Genomic DNA, 16,284 nt, shown 5'->3' on the forward strand with positions numbered 1-16,284 from the left:
TGCAGCCACGGCTCACCGGAGAGCGAGACACCTCCAGCAATCCCAGCTCTACACGCCGTCAGCCTTGCCGCTCATTTTCCGGGGGGGGGGGGGGGGGGGGGGGCGGCGAGGTCGTTCCGCCGTCCCCGCCGACAGCAGCTCTCGCTTCGATCAGGCCAACGATGACGCGGTGCCGGTCGCGGTATGACGAGCCGCCCCCGCCCTTCGCGCACGGCCGCGCGCGTGGCGTGGGCCTTCGCCGCCAGCTCCCGCGCTCTGCCCTTCGCCGCCTCCCCCGCGCCGTGGCGAGCTTCTCGACGCCCGGCGGTAGGCCGTTCACGCCCCTTGTCCAGGCCTTCTGGTCCGCAGCGTCCACCGTCGCGCCGCGGCTAGCAGGTTGCCGACTCTGCGAGCGACCGGGATCGGGGAGTGGCGGAGAGGTCAAGTCAAAAAGGTCAAGCAAGTAATCAAGCCACACGGGACGGGACGGGACGGGAAGTTCCACGCTGGGAAGAAAAAAAAAAGCGGTGGATCGGACGGACGAGGCCGCGCCTCTGACGTGGACGACGCTGATCCCAGCCGCTAGCCTCTCCCGGGCCCGCGAGCCAGAATCCCACCCGCACCCACCGAGGGCCGCGCCTGGCTCTAGCTCCCCCGCGCGCCCGCACCAAATCGACGCCCCGGCGCCGCATGATCCGCGCACCTCGACTCCTCGCCGCGCGCTGGCCATCGCCAATCCTTCGCCGCCCCCGCCGCCGCCGCCTCCTCCTCCCTGTCTGCCCGATCCCGCGTGGCTCCCGCCCGCCGGGCGCCTCCTTCCTAGCGGCCCAAACCCTAGCCCCGACTCCGCGCCTCGGCCCGCCGATGGATCCGACCGCGCCCGCCGCCCCCGCCCCGGCAGCCGCCGCGGGCGCCGAGGCCGAGGCCGAGGCCAACGGCTACGAGGACGCCCCTGAGTTCGAGGACGCGGAAGCTGGGGGCGAGGAAGCGGAGGCCATGGCGACGCCGGCGGGCGGTGAAGAGGAGGTGAGGGGGCTGCCCCTGCCCGAGGAGCTCGCCAGGGGGGTGGTGTGCCTCGAGTGCGAGACGTCGCCCGAGGCGGCGGCCGCCGGGGTTGGCGGGACCTGCCGCGTCTACGTCGTCGGCACCGCTCATGTGTCACAGGTGAGCTGCTGTTGTCAGTCGTAGTGCACCGATGTGAATGTGATGTATCAATATGGTCGACGTCGACGATTTTGTGCATGAGCTGTAGATTTCGAATTGGGTAGTCACAATGCAAGTTCTGCCTGTAGGCATTGCATTGGATGTTGAGAACCCTGCATTTTATACTTCTCGAGTTCTCGTGCGCTTGTGCCGTGGTAATGTTACTTGGGAGACAAATTGGTCCGATTGATCTAACAACTGTAAAAATCCTGGTACGAAATCAGAAGAACGAAGCATGGGGAGCTTGTACTGCATAGCTAAGTGAACTAATGCAGTCTGCCTTTTCTAGTGGGATTCTGTAGTTCTGATGTTTTTCCCCTTTTAACTAAGCCACTGTGCGTGGTATCTAGAGGTTTGAGTGTGAATATAGCGAAAGTACAGAATCAGAACAATTCTTGGCTTGGGTATTTGACACTTGATTTTATTGCAGGAATCATGCGAGCAAGTAAAGGCTGTCATCGACTACCTGAAACCTCAGGTTCTTCCTCTATTTGCTCATCATCAGTCAATTTTGCAAGTGTGGATTTGAGCAGGTTTGCTGCCTGCTTTGGGATGTTTCTACGTTAATTGTTTGATATGACAGGATATTCCTCTTATTCCTTTGCATCTCTCTTGCATATGTAGGCTGTTTTCTTGGAGCTCTGTGCCAGCAGGGTTGCAATTTTGGCACCTCAAAACCTTCAGGTATCTCCACTCAACATTTGTAAGATGATGAATAACCAACCATCTTACTGTTAGGGGCATTCTGCTTGATTGTGTAAAGTTGAGACAAACATTAAGCCAGAATGGTATGCCCTGTCTGGATTGTGAACCATCACATATCTAGGACATTTATGCTTGTGTGTTTTTTGTGTAGTAAATATTTTTACTGGACCCTCCTTATAAATCTTTTAAGTGTATAATCATGGAGATATACTATTTACTCGGAAAACTTCGTGCATTACAGCCTTAGTAATGTATGATTCAAATAGAAGATGTTTACTTCTTTTATTTTCTGGTGTATCGCATAGTTTCCTCTAACTGTTCTCGCAGGTTCCTACTATGAATGAAATGATTGACATGTGGAAGAAAAAGAAGATGAACACTTTTGGGATTCTCTACAGCTGGTTTCTTGCAAAGGTATTGGCAGATGTTTGTCTTCACGGTTAGCAGTATTTCAGTCATTTTCTTATCACATGATATCGTCATTGTCTTTGTTATCCAAGGTTGCTAGCCAACTTGAGGTGTTACCTGGAGCTGAGTTTCGAGTGGCATTTGAGGAAGCAATGAGTTATGGTGGCAAAGTAATCCTAGGAGATCGGCCTGTCCAGGTATGCAACTGCCATGGAGTTTGGTTGTAGGTGTATGGAATGATTATGATCATCTTCTGATCTAGTTGTTTTTGTGCATTTGACATAATGATTCAAACAAAATGGTCATAACTTGGTGCATACTCCACTTTTCTGTTTCTGAAAAATATGAAGTTTTCAAAATGATTTTTGTATAGTGCTGCTTTGATTGATTAAAGGACAGTTGTCGCCTCTTGCTTATTTCATAAGTATTCTGCTATTAGCCTGTGCCATTCCACACCTAATAAGGGAACTTATGTTGGCATTTGACTCAAAGGTTGACATACACCTACTAATGTAGGAATAGCCTTTTAGGAATAGAATAGAAGATGATGCAGTTTAGAGGTTCACCCCCATATTTTTGTTCTTGCTGACTGTAGCTACTTGTTGGCACCACAATTCCCCCCCCCCCCCCCTCACATATCAGTCAATGCTTTTTGAAATCATGGCTTCTGAAATGTGCTACATAATAAGTCTAAGTTTGATCAATGGTTCGTTTCAGTTAGCGACTGGCCAACTGAGACCATCTCATCTCTATTCTTTATTTGTTTTGAAGATCACTTTGAGGAGGACCTGGGGAAAGATGTCACTCTGGCACAGAGCAAAATTTCTGTACTATATTATTTTCCAATCCATTTTTTTACCAAGCCCGGAAGAACTTAATCAGATGGTATGCTGTTCTAATGGTTCATTCCCTCCATGCTACTGTGAAATTTCTCAATTCCCTTGTATGACACTTATATCTTGGTGACATGTGGCCCTGGGCCCTCATGTCAGTGAGACATCAAGGAAGTTAATCTATCCTTTGGAATTTTAGACTAATAAATATACAAAAAATCATTGTTATCGCAATCTTGTTGTAACGACAGCCCTCTTTGTCTACAGTTGAAGGACATGGATGATGTTGACATGCTAACACTTGTTATTCAAGAGATGAGCAAGGCATTTCCTAGTCTGATGGAGACGCTTCTACATGAACGTGATATGTGAGTTCCTTTTGCGCAATAATTTTGTATAAAGCAGCTACTTTTGCAAACTCCAGTGTTATACTAATGGTAATCTATAATTATTAAAATTTTGTCCTCAGGTATATGTCTTCAAAATTGTTGAAGGTGGCAAGGGAACATTCTTCAGTAGTTGCAGTTGTGGGGAAAGGGCATGTTTCTGGAATAAAGAAAAATTGGCAACAACCAATTCAGGTTTGTCTTTCTGAAGGAAAATATTACAAACAGCTTGGCATATAACATATAAGTATGTACCATTAGGAATAGGGGAAGTCATCATGATTTATATTGCCTTCTAGGTTGATGTTTGATTAGTTACCAATAATACATGTTTTATAATTAATATGCACACTCTAATCTTCAGTGTTCCTTGCAGGTAAAAGATTTATTAGAACTACCAGTGGCTGACAAAGGTGCCTCGAAGCTGAAAATACTGGCGTCCATTGGAGCACTGAGCAGTGTAATAATAGCATCCGGAATTTATATGTGGGGTAGAAAATAACAAACGCGCGCACAGTGCATTCAGGGTGCCTTAGTCTCCAAAAATGTATTTAGTTTATTTACTCATAATTTGTTTCATTTGTTTCGAATAGATGTAATTTCTGAAACTAGTAGAGTTAAACAAATGAAAGTACAGGACAACACAGGTGCGCCAGATACGAAACGTAGCATTTTTTTTACAAGTCTATATTCTGATATAAATGACTCCTGTTCCAAGCATCAAGCGGCGTACTATGCACCTGACAGCAGACTCAGTCGCACCTCATGCTTATTCATTTGGACAGGTTATATATTAAGCTTGCGTGGACGCTGACGGAATCTTTGGCATTACCAAAATCTCGTGGTCTGGCAAGATTTGGTGACCAAATTGTGGTTGACCAGACCGATCTGTATGTCCATACTTGGTCATACCCTCAACGCTCCGAAGAGTATATAATTTCTATACCTACTACTAGTATATATATCGATAGATGGGAGAGCTCATGGTTGACAATTCATCAGTGAGTCCATGACGGGACTGGCCGTGTGAACAGAAGAGAATTCCCGGATTACGAGTGGAGCTAACAGCGTAGCAGATACTGACAGAAAACCTTACACATTAGCTGCGTGCTCCTGAACCCCTCTAGTCAACAAAAATGCTGCAGGTCGGCCTGATCTCGCCGAGGTCGCCGACGAGCACGTCGGTGCGGCCCATCTTGACCATCGCCGCCGCGAAGTCGGCGTAGTACTCGTCGGGCGACGACGCGTTGGCCACCTTCTCGACGTACCCCCTGGTGACGGGGTCGTGGAGGAGGCTGCCGTCCGACTGGAACAGCCCGCCCGTGGCGAGCACGTGCCGGTAGTAGCTCAGGTCGAAGGTGTAGTTGCTGCCGGGGTCCAGGGGCACCTTGGTCTTCCCTTCGCCGGGGACCCCGCCTCCGCCGGCGTCGTCGTCGCCGCCGCCGGGACGGGGCGGCGGGCAGAGCTTCCTGAGCTCGGCGGCGTAGGCCGGGTCCAGCGACGGGTCCTGGTCCATGTTGCCGGTGAAGTTGTAGAGCCGCTTCTGGATCGGGCCGCAGTGGGAGGTCCCGATGCTGTGGCACCCTGCACGCGTCGGAGGCCACGCGGCCGTTAGCAAGCGGTCGACCGGTCGATCGATCGATCGATCCTGGAGTGGTTGGCTGCGCCGTTGCTGTCGCTCGCGCGAAAAGCGAGCGACGAGGTGTGGTGGAGGCTGGCCGGAGGAGAGGAAAGCGGGAGGAGGAGTAGGCGGGCGGGCAGCTAGGTACCGAAGAGGACGGCGATGTCCTTGGAGTTGAGCGACTTGACGCTGAAGAAGGTCTTCACGTCGACGATGTTGGAGTCCGGCGGCGGCAGGTCGTTCTCGACGTACTCGGCCACGGTGACTTTGCCGTCGCGCCGCCCGGTCTCCACGTCGTACCACGGCCCGTGGCTCTGGACGCATGAACCGCGAGCGATCGCATCCGCAGTTGTGAGCAAGAACGCAAAGCGAACCGAAGGAGAAGCTCGATTCGATGGCGTGTCACTCACCAGGTAGACGGCGTCCCTGGCGGCCATGGCGATGATGTCGGCGCAGGAGACGGTGAGCGGGCAGACGGCCTCGAGCCGGGCCTTGATCCGCTCGATGGCGTCGTACCCTCGCATGCTGCGGTTGGGGAGCGCGTCCCGCTCCGTCTTCTTCCCCTTCCTCGACCGGAGCATGATCGATGCGTCGCAGCCCTTGGCGCATGAACGAACAATCGAGCAGAGGAGCAGAGCAGAGGATCAGGATCGCCGGGCACGGATGAACCTGCTTGAGCTGAAAACGAGAAAGCAGCTGGGCTGGTTGTGCTTACCTGAACGAAGCAGTCATGGTAGTGCATCCGGAGCAGGGACGGCGCGAGCGTGTCGTCCTCCATGAGGATGAGCCGCATCTCCTCAAGCACGACGTCCTCCGCGATGGGGCACGTCGCACGGTAGAACCCGACCCGCAGCGCGGCCTCCTGCGCGCTCGCCGCCACCGCCACGGCCGCCGCCACCACTAGAAGCAGAAGCAGCAGCTCCCGCCGCCGCCGCCTCCGGCGCTCCGTCCACATCAAGAAACGGTACGGTCGCCGGGGATCCGGCCGATCGGAGCGCGCGGCGGCCAAGCCAAGGCAGCAGGACTCGATCGATCACGTGGGAGGAGAGGAATCGGGAGGTGATGCTGGCCACGGGTGCGCGCGAGTTGTACTACTCGCAGGACACGATTCGCGATCGCGCGGCGGGGGAAGTCAGCGCGTCTGGTTGCCCGGTGGCTTTCGGATGGTGCGCGCGACGAGACCGACCGGCCGGCGGGAGATTGAGTTCCGTCGCCTCTCGAGGCTCCGGTGGTGGGGGAGGGCGTTGCGGTTGGTGCGCGCTCGCGCGCGTCTCCACTGGGGATGGAACGCTGCTAGCTCGAGCTCCAGGGGGGGGGGGGGGGGGGGCGGTTTTGTTTGGCCGGGTGCGTTCGACAGTTTCGGCTTTCCGGATGCGTGTTTTCTTGGTTGGTGGATGACGCGTAGCGCTCCAACTCCAAGCAAAAGGTTCCGGACAGCCTTTGGATAGCAGCAGCAGGGCAAGGGAATGCTTCCTCGAGGTTGAGTAGCTTCGTCGCAGGGACACGTCACCCTGAAGTTTTTTTTTTTGAAAAGATACGTCAGCCTGAAGTGAGACCTCCCGTTCAGGAGCCAGGACTGGGACTTCCTTTTCAGTTACCCTCCTGCTTAATGCAGAAAATAAACAACCCTTCTGCAGAAATTTTTGAATGTTTCGCGTTTCAAAGTTATCTTTGCAAAATAAAAATTTCACTACGTTCCTCTTTTTTCTGCGTGTTAAGACTATTTCAAAGGAGACGTGGTATCCCAGGGAACCGTTTTCTGAATAGTTCTGAACCAGCCCACGGATCTGAGCTAGTGAATTTCTATACCAAGATCGGCTGGGGCATTTAACTTTTTGCCACTATTTGATGGTGTGCAATTAACCCCTCTCACAGAATGGCAAAAAGTTAATTATTCCTGTTTTTTATTCTCCTCCAGATCGGACTCGCCTGACCTTGTGCTAAATTTCAGCAACTATTAGTTACAATAATTGAAAATATATATTTTTACCTTTGTTAAAGTTTTAAAGTATGAGCTAAACTTTTTCCCATCCTATAGCGCTATTGTTCGGTTACACTAGTGCTAAAGTTTAACACCCACTCATTAGCGCGGGGATCAAACAGAACCTAAGTCTATAAGTCGTCTTGCGTCCGGCACCTTCGCTCTCCCGCGCACCGCCTCCTAGCTACCCTCGCTGGTCTTTTCTTTTTTGCCGTTGACCAAAGGACTCGTCGCTTTTTCAGTCGACTGAAGTGATGTACAGGTGTTTCAAACTTGTCCGGAAATGGTGTCCAGTAAGCCGGTCATTTGCGACTTGGGCGGCAGGGAGATCATTTAGACTGAGCGCGGCGCGTTGGATCGTGCGCGGGTGTCGCCCGGTGTTAACGGGCCTAAATTCAAATTATTTCCAGGCCAGCCGGACGTGGGCCTCAAACCCCAGCATAAGAAATCCAAATCCTCTAAAAAAAAGAAATCCAAATCTCTCATGCTGCCCATTTTTTTTTCTTCAAGAACGTGCACATATCTGATCTGCTTCTCCGTGCGGGTGCTTCAAGTGAGAGCCTGATCGTTATGCCAGCAAACCTGGAGAAATGGACAATTTCGAGATGGAAGCGGCCTCTGGAGATTGGAAGAGCTCAAGAGCAGCCTGCGCCTGATCATATGGGAGGAGGAGAGCCGAGCCGGTGAAAGAAGACACCATCTACCGGCGCCTGAAAAAGCGAGCTGGAGTCATGTTTTGTTTTTTTTCCTCAATACGAGAGTTATGTATCTTTGTGACTTTGTATTGAGAAGGCAATCAAATTACACTCTCGTAGAAATCGATTTTCAACCTTCAACTATAAATCCGGATAATATAGATCATCCAACTGTCAAAATCGGATAAGTTTGGCCCTTAGGGTGATTTGTATTTTTAAAATTTTTAAAATTCTAATTAGATCTAAAAAGTTAAAACTAATTTATTTTAAATTTAAAAAATATGAAACTAGTACCAATTTTTTTCTAAAAATATAACCTATCTATTATTGCTCTATTTGAATCTTAATTATTCAAAAAATAATAGACCTAACTACAAGCAATCAGATATTATGAAAATAAAAAAATGGATCTGAATAACTGAAAAGTACCTTGTCAATAGATAGGTTACATTTTTAGAAATCTTTTGATACTCATTTTGTATTTTTTTTAATTTAAAATAATTATTTATGATTTTTTTGTTTAAACTTGAATATTTTTAATTCTCACAAAATAGAAAACCACGTTCGAAACCACCTAAGAAGCTAAATTTGCTCGGTTTCAACGGTTTGATGACCTTTGTTATCTTTTTTTAGTAGTTGAACGTTGGAAATCGAATTTTTATGATAGTTTGAAGGCGCAAATCGGGTTTTCCCTCTTTTTTCAGTTTTGACATGTGTCTTGTCTGTTGTATCGATGTGAGAGTTTTAGCAGCCGATGGGTTGTTCTGTCAGGGCGCTGTTGCTGAAATGAACCGACGATACGGCGTTTTGCTTTGCTTAAGGCTGGGGTTTCATGCCCTTGAACTCTTGAAAAAAACAACTCAAACTGGACAACCACTCACGAGCCCACTTGCCGCTGCACTGCAACCCTATTTTGGCCCGTCGCAGCGCTCCGATCCGGCGCATGTGAGCTACCGCTACCCCGTTGCAGACGTTCGGGAGGACTCTCCCGTGCCAGTAAACAAATGGCGCCAGCGTGGTCGTGGGGCAGCGCTGCGAGCTATCCACCACCAAGTATACATATCCATTTCGGGCCGGGCGGCCCGTGGGCCGGGCGGCCCGTGGCCCGGCACGGCGAGGCACGGCCCGAGCACGGCCCGGCACGGCAGGCGACGTGCCCGTGCCGGCCCGGCACGAGGTCCGTGCCGTGCTTGGGCCAGCAGGTCGGCCCACGGTGACGGCCCGAGCACGGCCCGGTAAATGTAGCCGACCCGGCATCGGCCCGGTATATATACCCACCCCTCCCCTCCCCCCCGTAACCCTAGCCATTCGGCCATCCCCCCCCCCCCCGCAGCAGAGCAGCCTGCAGTCTCCCTCGCTCGCCTCGCCTCACCCACCGTAACCCTAGCCATTCGCCGGAGAGTGGAGACGGACGCCGCCGAGCCGCCATTGACGTCTTCTGATCATCTACCCCTCTCTCTCTCCCTCCTCGCTCTATCCTCTTCCCTCTCCTCATCTCTCGCTGCCTCCGTAACCCTAACCCTAACCTCGATCTGGTCAAGTTCTGTGCCAAGCTCCGCTCGTCGTTTTCCCTCGCCGCCGGTGGATCTGGTGCTCCGGCTGCGCAGGTGAGCCGTCCGCCCGTCCCACTCTTCCGCACGAGGTCTCGAACCCTAACCCTAAATCAGTAACCCTAACCTCTATGTTCTTCTTCTTTCTCTTGTGTTGCGGGTCGTTGGCTATGGGTCTTCTTCCATAGATCCGGTGTCGCATGGTCGTGAGGGAGCCGGATACGCCGGCTGAGGAGGCGGCCATGTCCATGGAAGATGATGCCATGGACGACGACTACTATGCTGCCGCCGAGGCCGAGGCCGACGAGGCGGAGCGGGAGCTTGAGGCGCAGAACGAGGCCGAGGATGCTCGACGCTTCATCCTGGGTAGCAGTGCAGATGCTGCCATCGAAGTGGATGGCGCCGGCGTGGGGACGGGGACGGGGACGGGCACGCGCACCGGATCCACGAGCCCGACGGGCACGGCCGCGGCGAGTGCATCTGGTACCCGCACCAGGAGTAGGGGACCATCCTCCAAAGTATGGCTAGACTTTGAGGAGGTGACTGAGATCCAGGGAGGTAAGGAAGTTCGTGTATCTGCCATATGCCACCACTGCAAGAATACCTTGTCTGCTAAATCCTCTTCTGGTACTGGGCACTTGCGCCGTCACCTAGATCTTTGCCCTGCTAAGAAGGAAAAGGATAGACACGGTAGAACTCAGTCTATGTTTAAGTTTAATGCTAATGGTTCTTTTGTGCACTGGGAGTACTCTCCTTCTGTTGCTAGAACAGAGCTTTGCCGTTTGATTGCTAGGCTAGACCTGCCTCTTTGCTTTGGTGAATCTGATGCTTTTCAGGACTACATTACCAATGCTCATAACCCTAGGTTTGTGAAGTCCTCTAGGCAAACTACTGCTAGAGACTTGATTGGTCTTTATAATAACCATGTTGAACAGCTTACTGATGTCCTGAAAAACTTTTCATCTGTTTCTCTTACATCTGACATTTGGTCTGGTAAAACTAAAGAGGACTACATCTCTGTTGTTGCTCACTTTGTTAACCCTGATTGGTGTTTAGAAAAGAGGTTACTTGGTCTAAAACCTATAGAAGTGGCTCATACAGGTGTTAACATTGCTGAGCGTGTTGAAATGGTTGCAAGTGACTATGGTATTACTGATAAAATCTTTGCTATTGTGCTTGACAATGATTCATCTAACAAAATTGCTATAGATGTTCTAAAACCTATATTCTCTGATTACATTGGTAGTTTGATGCCTAAACCTGCTAGGATTGAAGATGATCTAGCTGCTGTATTCTTGCATCAGCGCTGTGCTTGCCATATCATCAATTTGATTGTTAAGAGTTGACTGAAACGTTTGAAACCATATCTTGAAGATTTTAGGACTGCTATTACATTTTTTAATTCTTCCAATCAACGTATTGCTTCTTATAAACAGTATTGCTTGAGTTAAGATGAGGGGGTTTCATAAAGTATTGCAAAATTTAAGTGTTCTTAATGGTCAAGATTATGCTAGATACCCATCATCTATTCGTTGCAAGTTAACTAAGATGTTTCAAGTTTATGAGTCCAAGTTTGGTGATGCTTGCTTGAGGACTTCAGCACTGCCAGCTGTTTCTGGTATGGGAACTGAGGCCTGGGATGATATATATATATGGTGATGAGGAAGCTTTTGCAGGTAATCCTGGTAATGGTGCAGGTACATCAGCTAGTTCAGGTCTATCTGAGCTCTCTTCTTACCTTGATAGTGACACTGAGGTTAAGTTTGGACCTGATTTCAACATTCTAAACTGGTGGCAGCGCCATAATCAGACTTATCCTATCTTATCTATACTTGCTAAGGATGTTTTGACTGTCCCAGTGTCTACTATTTCTTCAGAATCCACTTTCAGCTTAGCTAGCAGGGTCCTCGAGGAGCGGCGGCAGCGGCTAGCACCAGACATGGTGGAGGTCCTCTCATGCATCAAGGACTGGGAGTTGGCGGACTTGCACAAGCAGCACACTGTAGAGAAGGAAACAAAGGACTTTGAAGCAGCCTTTGAAGCTATGTACCTGGACAATGAGGAAGAAACATCACCTAGGAAGAAAGACAAGGGCCCAGCAACTGAACCATCCAGTTCAAGAGGCAAAAGAGCTTGAACTTCAATCTCTCTTTCCATTCTGGCTATCTAATATCTATTCATGTATCTGTAACTGTAATGAACTATGACATTGACTATGAACAATGAACTATGAACTAAGGAGCTGGCTGTACTCTTTTCCTTCCTAGGGTTTTCTCACGAGGTGTGAGTTTTTACCTAGGAAGGTTTTTAATGAGGCAGCATTGCACTAAGTCTCCATTTATATTTTGAGATGCACTGTTCTGTGTTCTGTGATGGTTTGAATGCCTGGATGAACTAGTTTAGTAGATTGAATGATTATGCCTGGTATTTTGGAGTTTGGTCATGAATTGTTGAATGCTTGAGTTTGAACATATGAAATCTGTTTATATTGCATTATTTGGAGTTGATTGAGCTTTTGTGTGTCCTGGGCACGGGCACGGCACGGCACTGCCGGGCTGACCGTGCCCCAGGCACGACACGGCCCGTCTAAACTTAACCGTGCCGTGCCTGGGCAGGAAAGCCGGCACAATGTGCTGGCCCGGCACGGCACGAGGTCTCGCCGTGCCGTGCCTGGGCACGGTGGAACCGTGCCGTGCCCAGGCGTTCCCGTGCCGGGCCGGCACGGCACGCCCAAATGGACATGTATACCACCAAGAACATCGGGGCTCCAGGTGCTCGGAAACACATGCCGTGCGCGCCCCCGATGATCATGAGTGCATTATTGACCGGTGTTCCTCCGGCCGGCCGGCCGCCGCCAGCAGGTCCCGGTCGAGCACGCGTGTCGCCTTGTGTGCCGCGCATGTGCGTGCACAACTGGATCGCCGATGCATGGGCAGTGCTGATCTAAATTAGTAGGTGCCCGGCAGTGGCATCTCGACTGACACGGAGCCGGTAATCGACAGATCAAAAGGGTTTATTAGTATTGTATCATCATCGGATCCTGATCCTGATCCTGATCCTGAAGAGGAGGGAGATTTACATACATACATACATACACGGGCTGTAACAAAAATAATCAATCAATGCAGCGGAAAAAAAAAGAGAGATTAAGAACACGGAGGTAAAACTCGTCGTACATCTTCTGAAACCAAAAGTCTGAAGTCTGAACCCATACTGACTGAGTGACGATGCACCTGCTGCACATACTAACAGTCGTCCATCGATGATCGATCGTCGGTCAGGTCAGTTACTCAGTTCACCACGCTGCACTTCTTCCTGATCTCGCCCTGGGTGCCGGTGAGAACCTCGACGGAGCCCATCTTCACCATGGACGCGGCGAAGTCGGCGAAGAACTCCTCCCTGTAGGCGCCGCCGGCGTGGCGGAGCACGTAGGCGCGGGTGAAGGGGTCGGTGAGCAGCGCGCCGTCCGAGTGGAAGAGGCCCCTGCGCCTGGCCACGTGGCCGTAGTAGCTGAGGTCGAAGGTCTTGAAGCTGCCCGGGTCCATCTCCACCAGCGTGGTGTTGTCGTCGAGGCTGGGGCACTTGCCGCGGAGCCGCGCCATGTAGAGCGGGTCCAGCGTCGGGTCGGTGTCGCGGGCGTTGTCCATGCCCGTGAAGTTGTAGAGCCGGTCCGAGAAGGAGAAGCAGTGCGAAGTGCCGATGGTGTGGCCGGCGGAGAGGACGACGAGGTCCTTGGTGTCGAGGCTCTTGGCGGCGAAGAGCTGGGTGAGCTCGGTGAAGTTGCCCGAGGGCGGCGGCAGCTGGTCGGTCTCGTTGGAGATGGACACCCGGCCGTCGCGCCGGCCGAGGGGCACCGCCCAGAACGGGCCCTTGCTCAGCCACACGGCGTCCCTGGCCATGAGCGCCAGCACGTCGGCGCAGGAGACGGTGTCCGGGCATGCCGCCTCCACGGCGGCCTTGACGCGCTCGATGAGGCCGAAGCCGCGCAGCGTCAGGTTCGGCTTCGCGTCCTTCTCCGCCGTGTTGCCCGGGGTGGAGTCCAGGAGGACCGAGCCGTCGCAGCCCTGAGACGGAGCAATGGTGGTTAGCAACAATTCAAGCCGAGACGCACGGGGCCACGGAGTAGCTAGCGATCGAGCTCCCATGCCTGCGATGCACGTAACGTACCCTGACGAAGCAGTCATGGAAGTGCATCCGGAGGAGCGGGCCGGCGAGGCTGGGCGCAGCGGCGAGTGCGCGCACCATCTCCTTCCGGACGACGTCCTCCACGCTGGGGCACGACCGGCTGTAGAACTTGACGTCCAGCTGCGCCGACGCCGCCGCGGCGAGCGCCGAGAGCAGCAGCGCTAGGACGGCCGCCCTGGACGCCATCTCCGCACAGCAGAAGCTGGAGCTCGCCCGCGCCCAAGAGCTAGCGAGGTCGCTACCTGATGAGGTGGAAGAAGGGAGGCGTCTGCTGCTGCTGCTGAATTGGCGGCCACGACACGGGGCGGAGATTTTATAGAGCCGGCCCAGGGCCCTACGGCCGCATGTGGTAGGCTGGCTCGAGCCTGCTGCATGGTCTAGTGAGTTGTTCTTGTTTCCTGCCTGCGGAATCTTTGCTGTAGCAGGTGCAGCCGCCGGGTTGCAGCAGGAGCAGCGTACGTAGACAGACTGCTGCTGCAGCTGAAGAAGAAGAGCTAGCTAGCCTCACGTTCGACGAGTTGCAAATTAAAGCAAACTCATGTGGAGTTTATTTAGCAGCGGTACCACGCTAACTGACGACGGTGGTTTGCATTACAGTATTAGCACCGGCGAAAATTCACTACCCGTGGGTTTAACTCCCCATTTCGAAACAGGGTTTGTACTCCCGATTGAACACATCTGGAATATCTTTACGGGAAGTTCTTGGCACGGATGCGATCGTGCTAAACCAACTGAATTTTTTGCTGAACCCGTTCCGGAGAAAAAGCACCCGTCTGAATTTACAACTAGCCGGCCGCTGATACTTGTATTTTCTGGTTTGCTAGTGAAGGAGTCATCCAACTGTTGTTGCATGCAGACATCTTTGGCATCACATCGTGACTGGGAATAGAGGACTGAATATATCCAGACACCCAAACGAAGCGCAACGTTGACGATTTCCCATTGCCTGTACTGTACCGTGTTTGATTGGAGCCAAGTGAACCGGAAAAGCGTGCAGAGCACAAGAAAAGGATCGGGAGCCAATCGCAGTACTGTACCACGTTTGGCCATTTGAAAAGCTTCAGTACAGTGTGTCTGTTTTTTTTTTTTTGAAAAGGATCAGTACAGTGTGTTTGTTTGCATGTAGCGATCTTGGAGCTCCCTCTTCCCCGAGCAGAACCGCGAAGCACAGCCTCTGCCTGTATGCAGCAGTAGTATTGATCGGCTCCATGTCCTGCATCGCACGCAAAGGATGATCCCGGCAGCAGGAGCTCGTCGGTTTGGTCAGTCTGAGTCATCAGCCGTCTCCGACATACACTGCCTGAACAAACAGTACACTTTCCGAAAGTGAAATGCATAATGGCACAGTCATCGGAGCATGCGTAACGCCCCAGCTCGGATTTTTTTTTTTTTTGACCTGAAAGCGTTAGCAGCAGGGTTGCAGGACCTGAGGAACATGCATGTACTAGAGGCCCTGGCCCGCTGGTCGGTAAGCATCCCATAATTCCCCGGCATGTGCACGCAAACCGGCCGGGCGCTTACAATACAGGGCGGCTACCTGCAAGGCGCCGAGCCAACGCAGTGAGCGAGCTCCCCATCATTGGGCCGGCGAATCGGCGTTGTCACAGGCGATACGCAGTCGCGTACTCGCGTACTAAATTCATCGACAATCATCAGGCGCCCCCCAAAGAACTGGAAATTCGACGACCCCGAGACGAAGCCCGCATTAGGTAGGGGCAGCCAGGCCAGGCGGGCAGGCGGCAGCGCGGATTGCTTCATGATTCGCGGCCACATGGGGGCCGGCCGGGCAGCTCGAGAGGAAGGGTAGCGAGCTGGAGCTTATGGGCCGGTGAGCTGAGCTGCCCGACCGAGCTAGCTGTCCACTGAACTACCGCGGCCAGGAGGAGCTAGGCAGCTAGCCGCCCGTAGCACCCACTGCTGGCCGCAGGCTGCGGCGGCACAGCTCTGAGCAAACTGTGGCGGCAGCGGCCGGCGTGCATGTGGCCGCTCGTACTTGCCTGGGTTGCGAATGATTGGTGGCGATGACGATGCTTCTCCCGTTTCGTGGCTGTTGGAGGACCGATCGAGCTGCGACAAGGATCCTGTTCAAGGGCCTCTGAGCAGGTCCAACAGAGGGGCGGCTGAGGGTTTCGCTAAAGCTCCGGGGAGATTGTGAATCGCCCGAGATTGTAGGGGAAGGGGACTGAGGATCCTCCTGTCCGCTTGCCACCTGCTTGGAACACGCGAAAACGATGGGTCAGGGACAACAAAAAAGGAAAACGAACTACGTGTCTCTCCCAATTAGCTTGGAGATGGAGGCAGGGGAAGGCAGGGAGGCGCGTCATCATCAAAGGGAAGAGGAACCAAAGAAATTGTTAGTGTGGGAACAAAAGAGAGGAAGGAGTGCTCTAGGTGTACTCTCAGGTCGCACTTTTGCAGTGTTGTAATAATCATGTTACAATCAGTAGCCTAGTTGGTTCCGCACTCTGTAACCAACTAGTTCTTGTACTTCGTTTCTTCTCCTCTTAATGAAAAATATGCTCAGGCACGGTCGCCAAAAAAAAGAGAAAGGAGAGATGAACAATGTTGGATATGTTATGGGCCATTACATTAGGTCGTGTTCAATATCCATCGACTAAGTGTGGGCTATTTTCAGACTTTGAAGAAATGTTCATCGAGCATCATGTAAGCAATTGTCCCTCTGAACTTTGAAGAATAGCGTCGTTTTATTTCGTTCTAAGTTATAACCTTTGGCTAGA

General features: G+C 52.1%; 3 protein-coding genes across 3 annotated transcripts; 1 reads left to right on the forward strand and 2 right to left on the reverse strand.

Annotated features, from left to right (window-relative positions):
• The first annotated feature begins 635 nt into the window (after positions 1-635).
• On the forward strand, positions 636-4,197 carry LOC120698235 (traB domain-containing protein-like). The gene is made up of 9 exons (XM_039981762.1): positions 636-1,143; positions 1,613-1,660; positions 1,807-1,866; positions 2,215-2,301; positions 2,388-2,492; positions 3,067-3,180; positions 3,396-3,496; positions 3,598-3,709; positions 3,891-4,197. The coding sequence occupies exons 1-9, from the start codon at positions 670-672 to the stop codon at positions 4,014-4,016; spliced, it is 1,227 nt and encodes a 408-aa protein (XP_039837696.1). The 5' UTR covers positions 636-669; the 3' UTR covers positions 4,017-4,197.
• Positions 4,198-4,283: 86 nt separating this feature from the next.
• LOC120698236 (peroxidase 1-like) lies at positions 4,284-6,444 on the reverse strand. The gene is made up of 4 exons (XM_039981764.1): positions 5,851-6,444; positions 5,546-5,734; positions 5,284-5,449; positions 4,284-5,098 (listed from the first exon to the last, which is right to left on the reverse strand). The coding sequence occupies exons 1-4, from the start codon at positions 6,088-6,090 to the stop codon at positions 4,638-4,640; spliced, it is 1,056 nt and encodes a 351-aa protein (XP_039837698.1). The 5' UTR covers positions 6,091-6,444; the 3' UTR covers positions 4,284-4,637.
• A 6,018-nt stretch (positions 6,445-12,462) lies between these two features.
• Positions 12,463-13,822, reverse strand: LOC120698237 (peroxidase 1-like). The gene is made up of 2 exons (XM_039981765.1): positions 13,529-13,822; positions 12,463-13,425 (listed from the first exon to the last, which is right to left on the reverse strand). Exons 1-2 carry the CDS (start codon positions 13,730-13,732, stop codon positions 12,652-12,654), a joined length of 978 nt encoding a protein of 325 aa, XP_039837699.1. The 5' UTR covers positions 13,733-13,822; the 3' UTR covers positions 12,463-12,651.
• Between the last annotated feature and the right edge of the window lie 2,462 nt (positions 13,823-16,284).

Source organism: Panicum virgatum, chromosome 3K, assembly GCF_016808335.1.
Source record: "Panicum virgatum strain AP13 chromosome 3K, P.virgatum_v5, whole genome shotgun sequence".
Classification (NCBI taxonomy): Eukaryota; Viridiplantae; Streptophyta; class Magnoliopsida; order Poales; family Poaceae; genus Panicum; species Panicum virgatum.

What these genes read in the sequence shown, in the direction of transcription:
- LOC120698237 (XM_039981765.1), bottom strand. Translation starts at nt 13,732, where the DNA reads ATGGCGTCCAGGGCGGCCGTCCTAGCGCTGCTGCTCTCGGCGCTCGCC. An exon ending in TCCATGACTGCTTCGTCAGG is followed by an intron (nt 13,426 to 13,528) that starts GTACGTTACGTG and finishes GCTCCGTCTCAG; the next exon opens with GGCTGCGACGGCTCGGTCCT.
- LOC120698236 (XM_039981764.1), bottom strand. Translation starts at nt 6,090, where the DNA reads ATGTGGACGGAGCGCCGGAGGCGGCGGCGGCGGGAGCTGCTGCTTCTG. An exon ending in CCAGGGACGCCGTCTACCTG is followed by an intron (nt 5,450 to 5,545) that starts GTGAGTGACACG and finishes TCATGCGTCCAG; the next exon opens with AGCCACGGGCCGTGGTACGA. An exon ending in GGACATCGCCGTCCTCTTCG is followed by an intron (nt 5,099 to 5,283) that starts GTACCTAGCTGC and finishes CGACGCGTGCAG; the next exon opens with GGTGCCACAGCATCGGGACC.
- LOC120698235 (XM_039981762.1), top strand. Translation starts at nt 670, where the DNA reads ATGATCCGCGCACCTCGACTCCTCGCCGCGCGCTGGCCATCGCCAATC. An exon ending in GCACCGCTCATGTGTCACAG is followed by an intron (nt 1,144 to 1,612) that starts GTGAGCTGCTGT and finishes ATTTTATTGCAG; the next exon opens with GAATCATGCGAGCAAGTAAA. An exon ending in CGGAAGAACTTAATCAGATG is followed by an intron (nt 3,181 to 3,395) that starts GTATGCTGTTCT and finishes CTTTGTCTACAG; the next exon opens with TTGAAGGACATGGATGATGT.